At 57.0% G+C, this 19807-nt stretch overlaps 6 protein-coding genes across 6 annotated transcripts; all 6 read left to right on the forward strand.

Moving 5' to 3' along the window:
• Positions 1–654: 654 nt before the first annotated feature.
• LSCM1_03995 (uncharacterized protein) lies at positions 655–1983 on the forward strand (the record flags this gene model as incomplete). The annotated part of the gene is made up of 1 exon (XM_067321522.1): positions 655–1983. The coding sequence occupies one exon, from the start codon at positions 655–657 to the stop codon at positions 1981–1983; it is 1329 nt and encodes a 442-aa protein (XP_067176890.1).
• Positions 1984–3692: 1709 nt separating this feature from the next.
• Positions 3693–5456, forward strand: LSCM1_03996 (uncharacterized protein; the record flags this gene model as incomplete). The annotated part of the gene is made up of 1 exon (XM_067321523.1): positions 3693–5456. One exon carries the CDS (start codon positions 3693–3695, stop codon positions 5454–5456), a length of 1764 nt encoding a protein of 587 aa, XP_067176891.1.
• A 2875-nt stretch (positions 5457–8331) lies between these two features.
• Positions 8332–10902, forward strand: LSCM1_03997 (uncharacterized protein; the record flags this gene model as incomplete). Its single annotated transcript, XM_067321524.1, has 1 exon — positions 8332–10902. The coding sequence occupies one exon, from the start codon at positions 8332–8334 to the stop codon at positions 10900–10902; it is 2571 nt and encodes an 856-aa protein (XP_067176892.1).
• An 813-nt stretch (positions 10903–11715) lies between these two features.
• On the forward strand, positions 11716–11970 carry LSCM1_03998 (uncharacterized protein; the record flags this gene model as incomplete). The annotated part of the gene is made up of 1 exon (XM_067321525.1): positions 11716–11970. The coding sequence occupies one exon, from the start codon at positions 11716–11718 to the stop codon at positions 11968–11970; it is 255 nt and encodes an 84-aa protein (XP_067176893.1).
• A 785-nt stretch (positions 11971–12755) lies between these two features.
• LSCM1_03999 (uncharacterized protein) lies at positions 12756–16799 on the forward strand (the record flags this gene model as incomplete). The annotated part of the gene is made up of 1 exon (XM_067321526.1): positions 12756–16799. The coding sequence occupies one exon, from the start codon at positions 12756–12758 to the stop codon at positions 16797–16799; it is 4044 nt and encodes a 1347-aa protein (XP_067176894.1).
• Positions 16800–18724: 1925 nt separating this feature from the next.
• On the forward strand, positions 18725–19390 carry LSCM1_04001 (uncharacterized protein; the record flags this gene model as incomplete). The annotated part of the gene is made up of 1 exon (XM_067321527.1): positions 18725–19390. One exon carries the CDS (start codon positions 18725–18727, stop codon positions 19388–19390), a length of 666 nt encoding a protein of 221 aa, XP_067176895.1.
• Positions 19391–19807: the final 417 nt, after the last annotated feature.

Consider the following 19807-nt stretch of genomic DNA (forward strand, 5'->3'; position numbering starts at 1 on the left):
TCACATGGATTTCCTCCACAGTGAACACCGACACGAAAGACGTTGCTTTCAGTGTGCGCGTGTCTTCATGAGTTTGCTGTCGCACCTCTGCTGCTCCGACAAAAAAGAGAAAACAAAACGCAACCGTGACTCTTCACAGCGCCTTTTCTCAGCATCCCTGCAGGTGGGGCCGACACTGGAGTGGACGGCGCACTTTTCCTTCGTGTGTTGGCTTTTTGCCACAGCCGTCTGCTGTACCTCGCGTGCTCTCATCTCTGAGTTGAACTCTTTTTTTGCCTTCATAGCACATTCTATCGCTGACTCCCCTCCCGCCCGCCCCCATCTCTTCCGGTGTACGCGTGTCTTCACACGCAACTGCCGTTCCCCCCTCATGCTAAACGCAATATCACACACTCCTTTCCTTTCTTGCCCATCGTCATCACGAAGCTGAGGAAAGTTTAGGAAGGAGCCTTTTCATTTCTCACCATTTCCTTTCTCCAGGCAATCGACTGACTATACGCCAAGTGCGTTGGCTCTCAACCACCCGCACAACGAGAGCAAAATTCAAGGCAAGTGCCACAGCACCTTGTCCGTGCCCTCTTCTTCATTTTTGTGTTCAGCGTACTCGCGCGCGTAGGTTGACCCGATTCGACTGACGAGCACGCCAAGGCCAAGATGAAGGCTACAAGAGCCCTTCGCGAGCGAGAGGTACTGGCAAGCATTGCCATTCGAGAACGCGAGATTGCCGCGCTGGAGCAGGAGAAGAGTGATCTACAGTCTTGCATGCCCGTGGCGAAGCCGAAAATGCGCGAGGATCCGCTCCTCGCCTCCTTTCCTGTGCTCGACTACTGCGGAAGGAAGCCGCGCCAGCCAATCAGTAGTGTATCCGTGGCGCACTACGGCAACATAATGATTCAGTTGGACATCGCGAAGAAGGCCATCGATGCACAGAACCAAAAGGACCGCAGTGACATTCAAGAACTACACCGCCTCATTCGTGAGCAGGAAAAGCAGTACAAGGCGATCACGCAAAAGACGGAGAGGTTGGCGGAAGACGCGGGTATTGACTTGAAGTTTCTCTCAGAAAACCGGCGTGATGAACTAATAAAGATGCAGGACAGCGCGCAGGATGTCTCTCTCACCGAGCTAGAGGCGCGCATGCGTTTAGTTGATCACGAGGTCAAGGCAGCCAAGATCATTGCTGAGAAAAAGGGCGCCGCTATCGTCGCACTCGCCAAAATGGTGGAGAAGCGCCGCTCCACCATTGATGACATCGACTCTTTGTACAACCAGATTCGTATTGTAGACCGCGACACAGTCGTCGTCAGCGAGGAGCTCACTCGAGTGAACGCTGATATCCAGGACGCGGACGCGTGGCTAGAGGCGCGCCCAAATCCGGCTGACTCGGTGGCACGCAAGGTGATCGACGAGGAATCTGCCGCCATCAGGGGCGAGAAGGAGCAGACGGTGAATGAGCAGCGTGTGCCTCAGGAGCGCGTCATCAAGGCGCAGGACTACCGTATCGCGCAGCTGGAGAAGCGCGCAAAGATCGTCGAGAAGGCACTCAAGAGTAACGGGCTTTCTCGCGAGGTCGATAAGGTTGTGGCACGCAGCTGGTCTCGGCGGGAGGTGGAGGTGCCCGAGGCCGAGGAAGAGCTATACGACATTGAGAAGATCCTACCGGCTCAGGAGAAGATCCACCCCGGCGTGTACAACCTGCTTCTCACGGAGAAAGAGAGGATGGCGCGCATTGTTAGCATCCTCACCATTTCGGCCAAGGAGAAGGAGGAGGTGATCGCCTCGCTCACGACTCGACTAGAGAAGCTGGCAGCGGAGTGCAACGCGGCCATTCAAGAGCTGGACAACTACGCGTCCGAGATGGTCTTTGCAGAGGAGGAGCAGCGTGTGCAGGCGCTCAAATGGGTGTGTGATCAACGGCAGCACTGCGCCGCGCTTTCGCAGCAGAAAGCTCTCCTTGAGAACGCTACAGAGGGGAGCCAATAGCTGAACCTTTTTTTTTCAACCTCCCCATCAGCAGAGGGGGTGCACCCGATGTTTCTTTTTCGCCTCTGATATCGAGTGCCGAGTTAGTGCGTCTTTGGAAGGCGCCAACCCTGAGCTTACAGTCACCTCTTTCATACGACCCTGCGAAGGCATGCGTACGCACCACCGAGTTCCGATTTATTCTATATCCTTCCACCATCTTTCCTTTACTTCGGGCTCGTTCATGATCTTTCCTTTTTTTTTTCCATCGGCCAGGATAGTGGCTGCGGCACTCTGCAGCTCGCGCTTGAGGTTTGTGCTAGTCAATCCTCCCAGAGAGCTCTCAAGTGCCTCTCTCGCCTCTGTGGACACTCCGCTGATCTCGGAGGAGATGCTGTAGTGGGGCATGTGTCTGTGCCTATGATCTCGTGCGGGTGAGGAATGCGGAAGAAAATGCCAGCTTCTTTTCTTGTTCGCTTCAGCCTTGATGCCCTCCCACTGCTACTTCATCTTCCACGCACTTCACCTGCACAAACAGAGGCGCCCTGGGTGTGTGTGCAGAGGCGCGGCAGTTGCGCCTACAACAAGGCGACGCTGTCGTCGTCTACTGCTTCCCTACGCGTACTCATCTCCTTTCATGTGCCTCGCTGCCATTATGCGTCGTGTCCTGGTGCTTTTTGTGTTCTGGTGATCTTGTGACGGTGCGGCAGTAAATTTGACTGACTTCTGCCGGCATCATTTCTTTGTCTCTTTCTCCCTTTTGATTGTTTTTCTCAACTCTGTACCGTCTTTCTTCTCTGATCTCTCGGCGCGCACTACTGTCCTTTTGTTCTGTTAGAGTTGTGGTGTGCGTGGCGCGTGAAGCGGGAAATCAAGTGTAGCAACCACACCTGCATAAATGACCTCACCACGCTAGTGCGACCAAAGCTGTTGGTCGTATGGTTTCTTCTATGTCACGCTCTTACCCGGGCGTGAAGTGGCCACCTCCGCCTCTTCCTCCCAGTGTAGGCGACTGCTGCAGCAACGGCATCGCTTGTTTCGATGACCAGCTTTGCCTTGTCGAAATCAACCTAGAAAGTGGACCTCTGTGCTGAAGTATTTCCTTTCAGTACAGCAGGCGCCTTGCTTCGACACTTTCTATGATGCACACACGAAAACCTTTTCGTGGCACTTGTTCCCGCCCCTTCTCCGCCCTCCGCCCACACCTTCTCTACCGCGTCTTCTGCTCCTCACTGACGCAGCGAACTGTCGTGTTTTGTTCAGTTAGGTTGCCGATCTTTAAAGGCCAAGGAACATCGTCACACGCGCTTTGGAGTATACTAGTCAGTCACGCAGGCGACCACACAGTGTGCGATCAGCACTACCGTGCCTAAGTCCGGCCGCTACTCTGTTTCCCTATACACCCGCCACCACTCTTCGGCACGCACTCGTTTTCTGCTCTCCGTTCGTTGCGCCCGTGCTTTCGTGCCCTGCACCGCATCCCTTTGCTCGGCCTCCCTTTGCCGCGTCCACACCCTCGGTTGAGTATTAAACGGCTCTCTTTTACCATTATTACTGTACCATCATACATCTGCAGTGTTCTTCTCGACACTCACAACGTCGATCCCTGGTGGACAAGAGAACGTCTCGCTGTTCTTATTGCTTGCGTGCTTTGCCGTCCGCCGCGAGGGCCTTTCTTTCTTTCTCTTTATCTGCTGTCTCCCTCGCCTTGCGTATTCGTTACCGCAATTATGCCTAACAGCGTTTCCCCTGACGCCATCAGTATGGCGAGCGCAATCAGCACTGAGGCTGACATGCCTAGTATTCACAATGGTGTGGAAAAAGCGGTGTACATGATGTGGAACAACCAGTATGACGAGGCCCTGGAGACGTTACGCGCAAAGAAGGACAGAAATCCCCGATATGCTCTCGAGTGGGCCAACGTCAGCCTTGTCAAGACCCTGATGAGCTCTACAAACGAGGATCGTGAGGCCCTGCTTGATCTCTTCAAAGCAGCCGACTCCCTGTCGACTTCGACCAAGTACAACGATCCCATGTTCTCCGACGAGGACGACGAAGACGATGACGACGACGACGGGGAGGAAGAGGAGGAGAAGAAGCGTAAGCAGCTGAAGAAAGAGAAGAAAAAAAATAAGAAAGCCTTCAAGAAGCGCAAACGAGTCGCGGCTAGGGGCGGTGCGTACTTCGACCAGACATGGAAACTCGAGTGTGATGTCATCTACGCCGATGCACTGCTACTCCGCTCCATTGGGCAGCTGATGATGAACTCCTACATTAAGGGCGGCATCAACCTCCGCAAGGCGTGGGGTTGCTACTACAGTCTCATCCAGCAGGTGGAGCAGGACGTCGATAACAGGATTCCGCAGGAGTTGAAGATGTGCATCAAGTACGGCACCGGCACTTTCTATGCCTTTCTGGCGCTTGTGCCCGCCAACTTGATGAAGCTCCTGAGCATGATCGGCTTCATCTCTGACCGCGACCTCGGCGAGCAGTACCTCACAGAGGTTTTTGAGAGCAACACGATTCGCTCCCCGTTCGCAGCTCTGGTGCTGTGTACGCTGTACCTTTTCCTGCCCACCGGCCTCGGCAACGTTGAGGAGACTCTCTCTCGCGCGCGCCACGTCTTGGAGACGATGAACGCGCGCTACCCGAACAACACCTACTTTAACGGCTATGCAAACTTCTACTATCGAAAGAAAGGCGAAGTGGCGCCCGCGGTGCGTTCTATCACGTTGGCAGCCGAGAACGCCGAGAAGGCTGGCCTTGTGCCGCTGCTCATCAAGTACCTGTACGCGGACACCCTCTTCATGAACCAGCAGTGGGCAGAGGCGCTGGAGCAGTATCACCGGATTCTTGAGCACCTGAAAAAGACCAAGGAAAAGTTTGCCTATACTGGCCAGATTGTTCTGTCTGTGGCGGCGTGCAACGTTATGCTGAACAACGACAAAGAGGCTTTGACTTGGTTCAGCAAGGTCGAAGCCATGTACAACCCCAGGTCCAAGAACGACGCTAACTCACCACGATTTGCGAATCGTGTCATTGCCAACCCACGCCTTCTGCCGCTTTCCGGAGTGTATATGCTGTACATTAACCGTGACCTGGCTCACATGAACAAGGAGCAAGGCACCCGCGTGCTGGCCGAACTGAAACGCGTGACCGAAGGCAAGGACCTGAGTGGGTCGGAGGCGGAGAACATGTACAACCTCTTCGTTGGTGTCATTGAAAAGGGCAGCGAGAACACCGATGTTGCGTTTGCGTGCATGAACAAAATCTTCGAAAACGAAAAGAAGATCCCGCAGGATTCAATGATACTGCCCTTCGCGTATTACGAGATGGGAGAGATGGAGTACCGTCGTGGCAACATGGAAAAGGCAAAGGAGTTGTTTGAAAAAGGCAGTAAGATCAAAGGAGATGGGAACGAGACCCTCGCTAACCGCTACAACATCGTCATGAAGCAGCTGCGCCGTGCCATGATGGAGCGCGGCGCGCAATAGTCCTGGCCCCTCCCCCCACAAAACAAGCAAGAGGGGGAGTTTGTGTGAGAGCGGGTGGCTTGCAGACGTTTGCTTGCCGCAAATGCTGTTCCCGTTCACCGCTGCAGCGTCCTCGCCCCCTCCCCTCCCCCCTTTGCCTAATTCTCTCCGTTCGCAGGTGCCCCTGCTTGGATCTTTTTTTTTCATGTTCTGCTTTCCCTTTCATTTAGGCGTTTACTTCTGCGTGCGCTTCCCTTACTGTTTCCACTTCCTCATTTCCCTTCCCCCCTTCCCCCCCCTGTATCTACTCCGTCACTCTTCGTGCTGCGTGTTCCCGTGTCTTCGACCCCTTTCTTCTTTGTACACACCGACGTGTTTGCCCTTGTGCCCGCAGAATTGCGTTGATTTCGTGTCTTGTTTGAAGCACATTCGCTCAGTCATGGACGCGAACACGCGTGCGTCGCGAAGGTTTGACTAGCAGGAGTGCCCACGCCCGTAGAGCCGAACACGAAGACACCCAAACGGGAAGGGCCCAACATGGGGACAAAAAATTAAAGACATTATCTGCTGTACTATCAATCCACTCGTTCTTCTACTTGCTCGGTTGCCCTGTGCACGGACTTTCACCCATAGCGCTCTTGTCAAAGCCCGTAACTGCCTGTTATACCGAAACGTGGCGCACCTCTGCGCCCCGTCCAGTGCCCATCTGTATCTGCTACCGTAAGAAAGTGGAAAACGGTAATTGATGTCGGTCCAAACAGCCTATAGGGAAAGAGCCGATAGCCTGAAAAAATGTGACAGATACACTCTCGAAAGTACTACTCCAGCCCACGTCGGCATTTTCTTTTCATTGTTGCAGTCACCCATAATGCCACTGCCTCAGCAGGGTGTAAGTATGCCGTACCTTCTCTCTCTGTGGGGTGGCCGCACGCAGCCTGCGAACGGCTCCCAGGTACGCCTGCTGGGGTCCCTTGGTGAAAAGTCAGAGGCCAGGGCGTCTGCGGTGCCTGAGAGACGTGTGCGGTCGCGCTGCCGCCGGAACCGGCTCACTGCGAAAGGCGCCGACGATGAAGCGGCTGCGCGGACGGCTTCTTCTGTAGTTGCTGCGTCGCGGTGGTGCTGAGCGCGATCGTGGACCGTCACCTGCGCTGTGCGCAGCGGAATGGCGTGTGGCGTCCCGGCGCCAGACGACGTTGGCTCGCCCTGTTTCTCGACGAGTCCTCTAGAGTGATTTGTGCTCTGTGAGGGGGGGTGCGTCGGGGAGGGCGCTTCGGCGCGTGCCCGTAAGCGATTTGGTCCCCCGGGCTGTGCGCGTGCGGCGACTCTCCGCAACCGCGGCGCTGCCCTACGCGCTGTGGACAGACGGTGCAGGGGAGGCGGACGTGGAGTCAGCCAGCGGCCGCGCTGGGTGCACCGCGACCACACGGCCGCATGCCTGGCGACACGAGGCTGCGGTCCCCTTTGCGGCGGCCACTGCGCGGGATGTGAAGCAAGGGGTGCGGGTGCATGGATCGCAGCGACGACAGCAGGACCGTCCGAGGCACAGACGAGCAGGTGCGGTGGCTGCGGCGGCCGCGGCCCCCCTCTTTCTCTCTCTCGTGGCGCTGGGCACATGCCCCATGCGCGTGGCGCACCCTCTGCTGTCACAGGCGTGCGGACATCGGTGGAGGCGGAGCGCCCCTGGCTGCCGCTGGGCCATGGCAGCGTCCCGCCTCCCGCGGCGCGTGCGGGGGCCCGGCAGCGTGCCGAGGGCGCCGCGAACAGGACAGTTGGGCGCTGCAGCCTGGCACGCGAGAAGCCCCCGCCAGCGTATCGTTGGGTGCCGCGGCTTGAGGGGACCGAGGGCGGACGGCGGCGTGCAGCCGCCCAGCGCGGCGCGTGTGTGAAGGCGGGCCGACGCGCCCTTGACGGCCCGGAGGTTGCCGTGGTGCACAGTCAGCAGCGGGTGAGCTGCGGAGGTGTGCATATACATGTGCTGATTGCTAGGAGAGGTATGATCATGGTAGCGGGAAAATGGAGCATAGCGTCTTCGCAGGACTCCTTGTGCCCGTGGCGGTGTTTTTTTTTTTCGGGTTACGTTCTCAAGGCGCGTGCATCACGTATGCCGATTTCTGTTCTCCAAACACCTTTTGTTTGCTATATTGTGCTGGTGGATTTGCGTTCTTCTTTTCATGGTTGCGCTTGTTCAGGTGCGGTATGGGAAGAAAAGTCTCCGATTGCCTGGACGTTCTTGAGTCTCCATTCTCGGTTATGCTTTCTTTTTTCATGGATCTTTTATCGCGCTGAATTTATTTTCGTTTGAATGATTGTGTGTGCTAGCCGCGAGGAACGCCGATGTGGCCGAAAACGAAAATGTACGCGAGTGAGACTTCCCCAAAGTCGGGTACGTTTATCATGCTACAAACGGAAAGCGCTACCCGAAAGGGAGCTAGGGAGCTGGCAGCGCCTGACAGTGCGAAGGTGTCACCTATCGTCCACGCGCGTGCCAACAAAATCTTCATCACCTTCTTAGTGAGGAAGATTACGCGATGTTGGCAAGGCCATAGAGGATCGCTACCGCGGTGAAGGGAATGAAAGTGAAAGCACATCGTACTGCTCGTCCATCAAACAACTCCGGAGAGTTGCTGTGCTGCGGCTACGCAGTGTACAGCAGCTTGTGAGTCACCGAACGCCTCATAAAAAACCGCAACCAATCATTCGCCGTCATCCTCTGTTTACCTTTTCTTTAGTGATTGCGACTTGAAAAAAAAGCTCGCGCTATTTTGTAGACTTGCTTGTTTTTCTTTAATTTCATCCCTCGTCTCTGGCACGACGGTTTGCCGTTTATCGCTGGCAGCTGTAGGCTCGCGTGCAAAGAACGTGCGTACATGCAGGAGACGGCGGGGGCAGCGGAGCCATGAACTCAAATCGTAGAAGTCAGAGCGCGGGTGAAGGCGGCTATAACCTTAGTCAGTCAAAGCAGGATGACATATCTTATGAAGCGTCGGTGGGTGATGGCTACACGACGGAGGTAGTCACGGAACCAAACGCCGCGACGACGGAGCAGACGCAGGCGGAGAATGAAACGGCGGCGAGCGCATCTAACGGGTATGACTACGGCAACTATTACGACCCATCATCTTATCAGAACTACTATCGGGACGACGATGGCAACTACTATTATTACGTAGATCCACAGCAGTTTGTTTCGAACAATGCGCCGCCGGACACCGATGCCAGTGTGCCCCCTACATCTCAGAATCTCGTCCGCTCCTACGAGTACGCATCGTATGGCCCACCAACATACAATTGGTTTGTGGACATCGTCGTAGACACTTTCTTCGCAAAGCCTTTCCTTGTGTACCTTACGGTATTGCTCTACTGTGCTGCCGCGTTCATTGCAGCACTCGGGCTGAACTACTCCTTTGCGATGCTGTATCGTATGTTTGCTCCACCGATCCCTAACGTCAACAAAAACCTGCAGCCGTTTGCTTACTTGGCTATGTTCTTGTACTTCTCTTTTGTCATTGTCGCGGCGCTCTGCGCCTTGATGGACATGATACGCAATCTGTGGACTTTAAAGCGCGACGACGTGGTATTTTGGGGCCTGTCGCACCAGTTCTTCTCAAAAAGAAAGCCCCCCTACTTTGTATACATTGCCATCATTCTGGTGACCGTTTTTCTGCCCCTTTTCTGGGGGATCATCGAGGCTGCGGTGAAGAAGCAGTCCCTCGTGTACGTGGCGCAGCGCTACGCAAACGTTGCCGTGCTGGCAGCAACGTTTCTGGTCACCATCTGCTACGTTTGGTTCTACTGGAGGGCGCTCGTGTTCAAGTGGTCGTCCATCGCCCATCGAGCTGAGCGCGACGACTTCCAGCTGCGCCGGTATGCGTACAGGAACCACCCTGAGAAGATGAACAAGACACACTGGTATCATTCCTCGACCGTGCTGGAGGAGTTCGGCGTAGATCGCGAGACGCTAAGGTACAATTCCGTTGTTTTCACCGTCGGCGCCGTGCCATTGTTTGCTTTGTATGCCGCTCACACGCTGAGTACGTTTACCGGGGCTCCGCAGGTGACCTGGCCTGCGATCGCCTCGCTCGCAGTCATCTGCATTTACGTTCTCTCGTGGATGACCGTGCTGCGACGCAAAAGCCAATGGGCCACCTACGCGTCGTTCATATTGATTGCCGTGCTGCTTGTTCTCGGGGTTGCCGGCGGTGCTATCGGCGGTAATGCGGCGACGGTAGGTATCGTGCTCGTGCTCTTTGTCGCGGCGCAAGGCATGGTATCCCGCAAGCGGAAGCACTCCTTGACCAAGAGGGAGCTGCAGGCCACTCTAAAGCTGCCGTACAGCGAGCAGGTGGAAGAGGAGATGTCAAAGAAGCCGCGCGTCGACACATATCTCTTCTGCTGCCGGAACCTCATCCTCAACTACATGAAGTGCTGCGATGTCGCAAAGCGTTTTGGGTACCGTCACCCCGACGTTGTGGAGGCGGAGAGGCGCCGCATGATTCACCGCATTGCACTGCGCACGGATCAGAAGGCGTTGCTCGTTTGGTGGATCATTGTGATGCTCGCAGTCGCATTTGTGGTGGCCCTGTCGAATGGCATCCAGTATCGGTTCACCACACAGATAGCTGCATCGACGAACGAGTCCGTTCCAGGTCTCGCTCCCTCTCTTCCGCTCTGCGAGACGGTTTTTAATGCCGATGGCAGTGCCCCGCTAAAGGTGCTGGACTTGGCTTTCCTCGCCGCGCTCTCATACACGTTTGGCGCTAACGGTGATGCCGACTTCGCCGTGTGGTTCTCCAGCAAACCTTTCCTCGTGCGCATGTTCCCGGTTGTGCTGCCGTACACGCTGAACTTCGCTACAGATGGGACAAACATCTCCTTCTCCGACTATGTGGACGTCTCCAATAACTTTCATGTGATCACCCTCAACTCGAACTACAGGGGCCTGTCCATCTTCCGTTATCTAGACGACTGGGGCGAGTCTATAGCCCTTCAAGCTTCCGCCGCCATCTCTCCCCTCATCGGCATCTGGGACGAGCAGAATCGGGCAGCATTTGTGCGGAAGGCGCGCTTTCTCAAGAACTGGCTCCCGCCATCCACCGCTCTAGACAGCGTGAAATCGTACATTGCTGCGCTCAACAGCAGCGGAAAGGTCAGCGGCATTTTGATCGTTGGGGATCAGTTTAATGGCGGGTACGCGAAAAAGCTCTCCGCCGAGCTGAAGTTGCCCTTCGTCGCCTTCAATCCTCCGGGCACCAAGTACATGAACGAGTTCTTAGAGAACGGGATGCAATTAAGTGCTGTGAGGAGTCTGTGGTCGTACGTGGACTCGCTGGAGGATGCTGCCAACACGGTATACTACCCTTGCAGCTCCACGTTGTCATCGAACCGCTGCGGTCGTATAAGCACCGTTGTCGACTACTTGTTGGAGACGTGTGGTGACGAGACAGGCCGTTTAATGAAGCAAGTGTAGATGTCATGCGATTTCTTTACAGGCGTGTTCGCCACCGTCGCCATATCTTGCTGGAAAAGCCCCTCACAGGAGCTCCAGCTTTCCTCTTCCTGCTGTGACTTTTGCCTTGTCTCTCGCTACCCCCTTTTCTTTCGGCACTCATGATGAGCTCCGCTTTCCTCTTTCCTGCCTCCTCCAAGTCTCCCTTGCTCACAACAAAAAAAAAGTTTTCCTTCAGCCGATGACGACTGCCGTCGGTGCTGCGGTGAGGTGTGTGCGTGTGCGCGCGTTTATTTGCTTTGAATTTCACCTGCTCTTGCTGAAGTGTGCTTGCTTTTCTTTCCCTGTGCCTTGCGCATTCGGATGCCCCCTCGTTCTCTCTTGTCAATCAAAGTATAGAGGAAAGCGTTCGGGCGTTGTTTTCACTTAGAGATTGTAGAAGTTACTGCGATGGGAAACAGACAAAACGAAAAAGCATGCTAACGGTCAACTTCTCCGACTCGCCCGTCACTCAACGACTGTCCCTTCGAAACCGCGGTTGGCTTACGAGTGCTGTTGCTGTCCCTTTCTTCATTTAAGGTCAGTACGACGGGGCGGGCGCATGCGCACATCAATGCACGACGTCACAGTTGGCTGCTTGCGGCACAGACATTCGTTCTCTTTTGCCTTAGCTCTCTCACCTATGCATTTCCGCCACTCTTCCTTTGGGCGTGCCTCATTGACGCACACCTTCACTCGAGCTCTGCCGTTACTTCGGCAGACAAGGATCTCCCCTCCCACGTTGTGTTCCCTCATTTTTTTTTAGCTGACTGCCTCGTCACAATATTGCAGAGAATGCTCCGTCGCACTTACGTGGCAAGGGTGCAGACCAGCATCGCCCGTTACGGTACCGCAGCACCAAAGGCTCCACTTGCAGCACGGAGCGCTGCTGCTGCTGCTGCTGCCACCAAGTCTCCTGAAATGACAACCAAGGCAGGCGCCTCCACAACCGGTGGGGACACGGTGATGGACAAGGCTGTCTTGGCTGCAGCCATTGGCTCTCTTGTGATGTGGTGGATGACCGTCCCTGGACCTCAGCACCAGCACTAAAAGAAAAGCGAGGCTGGAGTTGGCGGTGCAAGAGAGGCATGCGTTCTTCTATGGTACCTTTACACTGCGCTCACAAAGCGGGAGATTACAGTAACTGAGGAAGATGGCAAAAAGAGTTGGCCAAGTAGCGGCTCTCGTAGTAGTTTTAACCCCCCTCCCTTCCCCTACACACACGCACACACACCGACGTACACGGGCGAAGAGGATGATGCAAAGAACGAAGCGCGCTCAGTCCGGCATGCATGTGCGGTACGAGATGTCTGTGTTGTGTGTTTCTGACGGCAGGCCTCTTTCACTTTCGAGGACTGAATGCGTTCCAACTGCCCACACCATATCCAGTCATCTTCGTATGCGGATGTATGTACATCCATGCCCGAGAAGTGCTACCTGATTAACGCGCCAGAAAAGAAAAACATCTGCCCTTTAACGAATGCAAAGGGCCCTCACAGCAAGGATGCATCAGTGCTGGGCGACGCTTCGTGCGTTGTCTCTCTCCCTCGCTTCCTTACTTCTCTGTGAGGCTGCGATTGGAGAAGTACTTCTCTGCTGCACTGACAGTCAAATTTCACCGCCTTTCTCACGTTGACTGTCTCGGCCGGAGCTCTATTCGCTTTCCCCCTTTTTCTCTTCTGCTGCTGACTTTCTTGCCGTCCTGTTCGGCATTTGCTCGCTTCTGGCACGGTTACCTGTGGGCACGCCTCACCAAGATACCCGTGTCGCCCTGGCTCTCCTTGGCGCGTCTGGGCTTGGGTGGGACTGCACTCCTCGCTGCACGGAACGAACCCATGTACGTTTTATCGACCTCGCGCCTGCCCACCGCGGCCTTCGGGGCTGCTGTGGGCAACTTCTGTGGTGATGGGGCGACCTACGTTGCGATGAATCGTGGTACGCTTCTCTCCCTCTACGTTTGTCGCCAGGGTGACTCGGGAATCGAACACGTCCAGGACTTTCATCTGCATTGCACCTTGAAGTACGTCCACTCCGTGCTCATTGTAGACGCCGCAGCAGCGCATAAATTTTCCCGGCACCTTCTCTTTTTGTGCACCCTGAAGCAAGAGATTGTCCTAGCAGCGCTCGAGGCATCCCCGGAGCTGACCGGCGCTGCTGCACCGCTGGCGATGATAACCCTCTTCCGAAGTGACCCAGGCGACTGCCTCTACCAGTATGAGCCCAGCGAGGTTGAGTTGTGCTGCTGCTCGACCGCCATCACTGCTGCAGTCACCCCACCTCCGTTCGTAGCCTTCGCTCTGACACGCGGTGAGTTTTTACTCTTCGACGTCTTTGCCGCCCTTGCCCGAGACGCGACGAAACGAAAGCAAAACGGACACCTAGCACGCTTGTTTTCACCCGAGCTGGTGGCTAGCATTTCTCACCGCGCGAAGGCCGATATTTTTTCACACTGCTACATGGACTGCACCGAGTACGACGTGAAAGACATTTCTTTTGGGTGTCTCTCTCCGTGGCCAAAGGGCCACGCACAGAGTGCGGCCCATCGGTCTAGCGGGGCGGGAACGAGGGGGGACAGCGCCTTCGCGTCGTCCTCGCTGTACGTACTCTACGCAGACCCGTACGGCAAGGTGCACGTGTCTGAGTACGAGGTTGCATTTTCGCCTACTGCTGAGGCCGACGCGACGGTCAAGAGTAGCTATGGAGGCAGCTCGGTCCGTCAGCCGGCTCGTCCTCCGTCCTCCCCTGCCGAGCTCACCTCGCTTGATCGTCGAGTACGTCGTTGCGGACTGCTGCAGCCGAACGTCGATCCTACCGCAACCCGCATCGTTGGCAGTCGCCACGGCCTCTTTGTGGTTGGGAATCACCTCGTCACGCTGATTCAACAGGTGCGGCCGCGCAAGGCCGTATTCTCTCGCGAAATACCGTCTCGGCAGGCAACGCTGGACGTGAGCTGCGCGTCCGTATCCGCCGACGGTTCTGAGTTGGTGATTGGGTTTAGCGACGGCGTCCTGGCTCGGGTCGCGGTGGCCTCCAGGGGCACGAGCGGTGAAGACCCTGAGTTGGAGTTTCGCTTCTTGTCGCACCCGGCGCCGACGATTCCAACAGCGATGGTCACTCTGCACACCGACCTGTACTTGCTCTGCTCCCGCTATGACAGCACGTTCACAGTACGCCTAGATGCGGCGTCGTGGGAGCGAGTCCTGCATAACTGTGGGCCGGTGCTCGACATGACCACGCACCAGAGCGGCCCTCGTTGCAGCGTCGTGGCCTCCACTGGCATCCACCGCGGCGGCGGCGTCAGCGTTCTGCGAAGCGCAGTGATGCTGCGAGAGCAGGCAAGTCTTCCCCTGCATCCCCGTCCGCAGCGCGTCCTCAGCGCTGGCGGACTGATATGTATCACGCCGGCAGACACGACCAACCGGTTTTTTCTCCTGTCCACGCGCGCGCTCACACTGGAGGAGCTTTCTGCTGACCTGTTCCCGGAGGTCGTTTCGCACCACTCGCTCGTTGGAGTCGGCTGCGATGCGGCGATGCATGGGCTGGTACTCGTTTCGGTTCGCGGCATCGCCTGGGTGCGTTTGCTCGGGTCACGATGCGAGGTGGTGTCGCAACTACGGCGAAAGACCAACGCCCCAGACATCCTTTTTGCCTTCGCCTGCTACGGTTTAACGGCGGTCTGCGACGGGACCGTGGTGACGGTGTACCATGGCCAGGAGGTGGTGCACACGGTTGCAGCCGTCGGCGGCGTCGCTGTTTCGGCGCTGTCGCTGGTCAGCTCCACGCTGCTGGTCGTAGGGCAGTGGGACGGGGGCGTCACCTTGCACAAGCTAGGGCGCTCACACACGGAGGTGGTTGGGCGGCTGCTGTTAGACTCCGTGCCCCGCAGTATCGCATGCGCGGCGCCGCAGTTGCCTCGGTCGTCTGTGGAGGGCGAGGGGGTGTCGCAGAGCATCTACGTCGGCACCCTCCACGGCTTTCTGGTTGAGACCACAGTCGCGCTGTTGCGGCATGGGGAAGCGCGTCGCTCTGTGTTTGTTGCCCCGCACCCGCTGGAGCTCGTGGAGCTTGGTGGGCCGCGCCCTGGGCTTATTTGCCTCGGTGACGTTCCCCTCGTAGTGCTGTGTGGCGCCGGTGGCGATGTCCAGCTTACCGGGCTGCACCTGATGGGCGTGTCTGCAGCTGCGACCGTCGACGCTGACGCGCAGTGCTACGCTTTTTACTGCAAGCGCGATGGCCTTCTGTATATTGGCTCCCTCGACGCACTCGAGAAGACCTCGCGCACGTTTTTGCCGTTCGGCGAGACAATCACGCAGCTGCACGAGACCGTGGCCTGGGGCGGGTACGCTGCGTCAGTACGCAAGGTGGAAGGAGACGAGATTCTGTTTTTGCCGGCGGCTGTCGTACAGTCCCCGTGGGCCGCCGAACTAGCCATGTGGCGCAGTGCCGCCGTGCCGCTTCTGGAGAACGAACGCTGCGTCTTCCTCGAGACGGTGCATCTCGATGGTGCAGGGGGTGGGGGGCCTGCGGAGAGAAGCGGGGAGCCCATCGACGCGTCGGGGAGCGCCAATGGTGGTCTATGCGACGAGGAATCTCGACAGCTTCTTCTCGTTGGCTCCTCCTTCACGTTCCCGGACGAGCAGCGGGCGCGATCGGGAAGGATTTCGTGGTTTGCTTTGCGCGAGGAGGATCAGCGGCAACGGCTGTGCCTCATCGCCAGCAAAGATATTGGCGGCGCGCTGCACTGCTGCGCTGCGGTGCCCCACTACAAGGGCCGTATTGCCCTCGGCGTGAACGGGTGTGTCTGTCTCTACAAGTGGACGACGGAGGATCAAACCTTCGTTGCGGAGGAGCGCTGCCGTGTCGGGCTCACCGTGACGAAGCTCCTTCCTCTCTACGACACAGCTCTGGCCGCCTCGGTGCTCGTCGCACTGGACGTGCGCCACAGCGCCTTCTTTATAGAGGTGGACACCTTGCAGGGAAGCCTGAGGGTGCTCTGCCGCGACGCGAAACTGCGCGGCATCATGGACGGCCATGTCGGCTCCGACGCCGAAACCCTCTGCCTTTTCGACGATGATCTAAACTTCACGGCACTGAAAGTGGTGCCGGTGCCTCTTGTGGCAGATGAGGGCGATGCTGGTGCGGCTGCCGCTGCCACGCCACAGTACCGCTTTGACGTGCGTGCGCAATACCACATGGGCGACTTGGTGACATGCGTGCGACAAGGCAGCTTCGGCGCAGCTCCGCTGTTGAAGGCATCAACGCCCTCTGCCTTGGGTCTCAATCAGCTCGTTTTGCCAGGCATTGCTGGCCCGCAGCTTGTCTTTGCCACGGCGCACGGCGGCTTTGGTGTGGTAACGCCACTGCATGCTCCCACCTACCTTGTCCTGCGTGCGCTAGAGGTGTCGCTGGAGCGCACCTTGCCAGCGGTGGCCGGTTTCTCGCATCATGCCTTCCGGGAGGTTTTGCGGGCCGGCCAGGAGCGCGGAGTGAGCTACATCGCGTCTAAAACGGGGTGCGCACTGGCGCGGGAGCGCCTGCATCGGAACGCGCCGCTCAATACCGTGGATGGTGACTTGGTCGAGCGGTTCATGCAGGTCTCGCTACATGAGAAGAAGCATCTTAGCCGTCTTGTCACAGATGTGTTTCTTTGCGCGTTTGCGCAGCACACCGGTGAGAATGGGGTCTTTGCTGCTCTGCCCGCCACTCAGGAGCAGTGTGGAGTGAACGCCCCCGGCACGGCGATGCGAGGTTTTGCGCAATACCCTACGGAGATCATCGCGCAGGCAAATGCTTTCTTGGAACAGGGAGAACTTCCACTTCTCCCATTCACGTCTGAGGCGCTTGAGCAGCTGGTTATGAATCTGCAGCGGGTACACTAGACAGTGCACGGCATGGAGGAGGTGCGTTTCATTCTCCAAGGTTTCGTGTCTGTGCTGCGCCCTCACATACTCCTCTTCTTTGGTGCCGATCGGTTAACACATCTCGGTTCACACCCGTTTAAAAAAAGAAGAGAAAGTGACTCCGCGCTACGTACCGCCTCAGTGCTTATGCATCGCACAGGAATGTCCACTTCTCCACTTCCTCGGACGCTTCAGTTGTCTGTGTGGCGCCTTTTTCGTCGCCTCGTGCGATGCGCGCAGCACAAGCTTCCCACGCAGCAACAGGTAACGTGGAGGGGATGGCGGCCAACCTCCCTCGCATATCCTTTTCCCTCCACCCCCTTTCCCTTCCTGTGCTTTCCGCCGCTCTTCACTGAGATGCCTTCCTGCTGAACAATTTACGCGGCTTCCGCTATCACTACTACGGTGGTCTCCTACGACTCTTCACACATACTTAGGTTATTGCTTCACTGAGAAATGCAGTACCTCGCCGCGTACGCCCTGGTGGCGCTGTCTGGCAAGACGCCGTCGAAGGCGGACGTTCAGGCGGTGCTGAAAGCTGCTGGGGTCACGGTCGATGCCTCTCGCGTGGATGCCGTCTTCAGCGAGGTGGAGGGCAAGAATTTCGATGACTTGATGGCTGAGGGCCGCACCAAGCTGGTGGGCTCCGGCTCAGCCGCACCCGCTGCCGCGACCTCTGGTGCCGGTGCGGTCGCTGCCGCGGCTGCCGAGGCAAAGAAGGAGGAGCCGGAGGAGGAGGCTGACGACGACATGGGCTTCGGGCTCTTCGACTAAGCGGTATCTACGTCTAGCTGTGCGCTCACTCTGTGCGTGAGAGGTTCCGTGTCTCGGGCGTTGGTGTTGCCATCCGGACTTTTTTCATTTCCGCGCGAAAAGCTTTGTAAAAGGAGAAGTCTGGGCGAGCCGAGTGACGGGCGCATCATTATTGGTGATCGGGCATGGGGGTCTGACACGACATGAAGCAGCTCGCAGCCGTTCGCTCCCCTTGCACTCCCCGCCATGTGCCCACCAGCCTGTGCTCAGATCAGACGCTGTGCAAGAAAAAAACCTGGCTGCCTTGAAGGGAAAAGGCGCTGCTTGCCGTACCTTGAGCCCCAGCCTTCTCTGCGCGCTGGTCGCTTCATCTGAGGCCTAATGCTGCTGGGCTGCAAGAGGCTTGCTTCTATTTTTCTCCTTCTTCTCCTCTCACCTCTGCCTTGTACTCGTTTCGCCCGTTGTGTGCACCATTCACTAAACTTTTCGAGGATATCAGCTCTCGTCCATATGCAGTACCTCGCCGCGTACGCCCTGGTGGCGCTGTCTGGCAAGACGCCGTCGAAGGCGGACGTTCAGGCGGTGCTGAAAGCTGCTGGGGTCACGGTCGATGCCTCTCGCGTGGATGCCGTCTTCAGCGAGGTGGAGGGCAAGAATTTCGATGACTTGATGGCTGAGGGCCGCACCAAGCTGGTGGGCTCCGGCTCAGCCGCACCCGCTGCCGCGACCTCTGGTGCCGGTGCGGTCGCTGCCGCGGCTGCCGAGGCAAAGAAGGAGGAGCCGGAGGAGGAGGCTGACGACGACATGGGCTTCGGGCTCTTCGACTAGTGTGCTAGACAGTCGAATGGTGATGTCTTATTTTTTTCGTTATTTCTCTCTATCACCCTCTGTGAGTTGTTTCATTTGGTGTGTACTGCCTCACCCCGGAACGGAAAGGTCGAAAGCACGCTCGATGCCCATGCGATAGTGCGAGGTGGTCAGTTGGAGACGTGAACTCCTCTCAGCAGCTACTCTGCACTTTAGTACAAGCCCTCGTCCAGTTCGGATGGCGTTTCTCCTCCCATACGCTGTACTCCCCCTCACTCTTTCTCCTCTCTTCCCTGCTGACCTCTCGAAAAGATAAGGTGCGCCAACGAAGACTCGGTGCTTTCATGGCTCTTCAAGAAAACAAGGACTCGTACGAGGTCAAAGCTCTTTCTTTGTCCGAATTTGTTCTGCAATGCTCTTATTGCCATCAACTGTGCCTCGAAAAGACTGCCCGGGTCGTGGAGAATAGCAGTCGTGCCCCCCGTGGGTGGGAATCTGTCTTCCACTCCGTGGCAGAAGAGCGGCGATCCGAAGACCTTGGCCTCTGTGAGTCGCGCTGTAAGTATATGCACGACGTGTGCCCGTCGCAGGCCAAGGTACAGAAATACGAGGAGGCGCTCGCGGCTGCTGCCCCCAAAGCAAGGAAAAGCACGCCGCCAAGCGCATCAGTCCTGCAGGAAGCGTCGAGGTGTGAACACGCGGTGGAGGCGTTCTCCAGCGTCTTATTCGCCTTGGCCCACAAGCCCAGCAAGGTCTCCTTCCCGACGAAGGGGCCACAAGAAGGCACCACCTACGGCGAGCTCCGCGACGGCCCACCAACGGAGGCGCACCGTAAAGCACTTGAGGGTGTAAAGAAGGCGCAAAACGTGACGTTGAGCGGCTGGAGTAAGGCGCCTTCAGAGCATGTGGACGGTGAGAAGCACGACAGCTCCTCTCCTGCGGAGTCTATCTACACACCGAAGACGGCAGGGGCTTTCTCTCCATCGAGTGGCACACTCCCAAAGTGGTGACGCAGATTCTCAAGGCATTCCATGGCTTAGTCTCGTTCTCTCGTTTCATAACCGAATTCTGGGGTGTGTCTTGCCCACACCGTCTCTTTCCTGCCACTCTCCTTCTGCCACGAGAACGTTCTTCGCCTTGGCTCGCAAATGACAAAAGAGGCACAGTCCTTTCGTGAGAACTGTCAACCATTGGGTAGCACCGTCATTACCACGTTCTATCATTTCTGAACGCACCTTCGTAGGCAGCCCGCTTCGTTCTCTTGGACATGAGAGCGGTCGAAAGCAGCCAAGCAACTTTCGTGCACCTCGCTTTTGCGTGCCCGCTTACACTTACCATTTCCTCTGGGGCTCCAAAGAAGAGGAATACACGCAAACATGAAACCCAGAAAGAAAACATAATCGCCCCGGTATCTCTTCGCTTCCACT

The sequence above is a fragment of the Leishmania martiniquensis genome, chromosome 30, assembly GCF_017916325.1.
Source record: "Leishmania martiniquensis isolate LSCM1 chromosome 30, whole genome shotgun sequence".
In the NCBI taxonomy this organism is placed as follows: Eukaryota; Euglenozoa; class Kinetoplastea; order Trypanosomatida; family Trypanosomatidae; genus Leishmania; species Leishmania martiniquensis.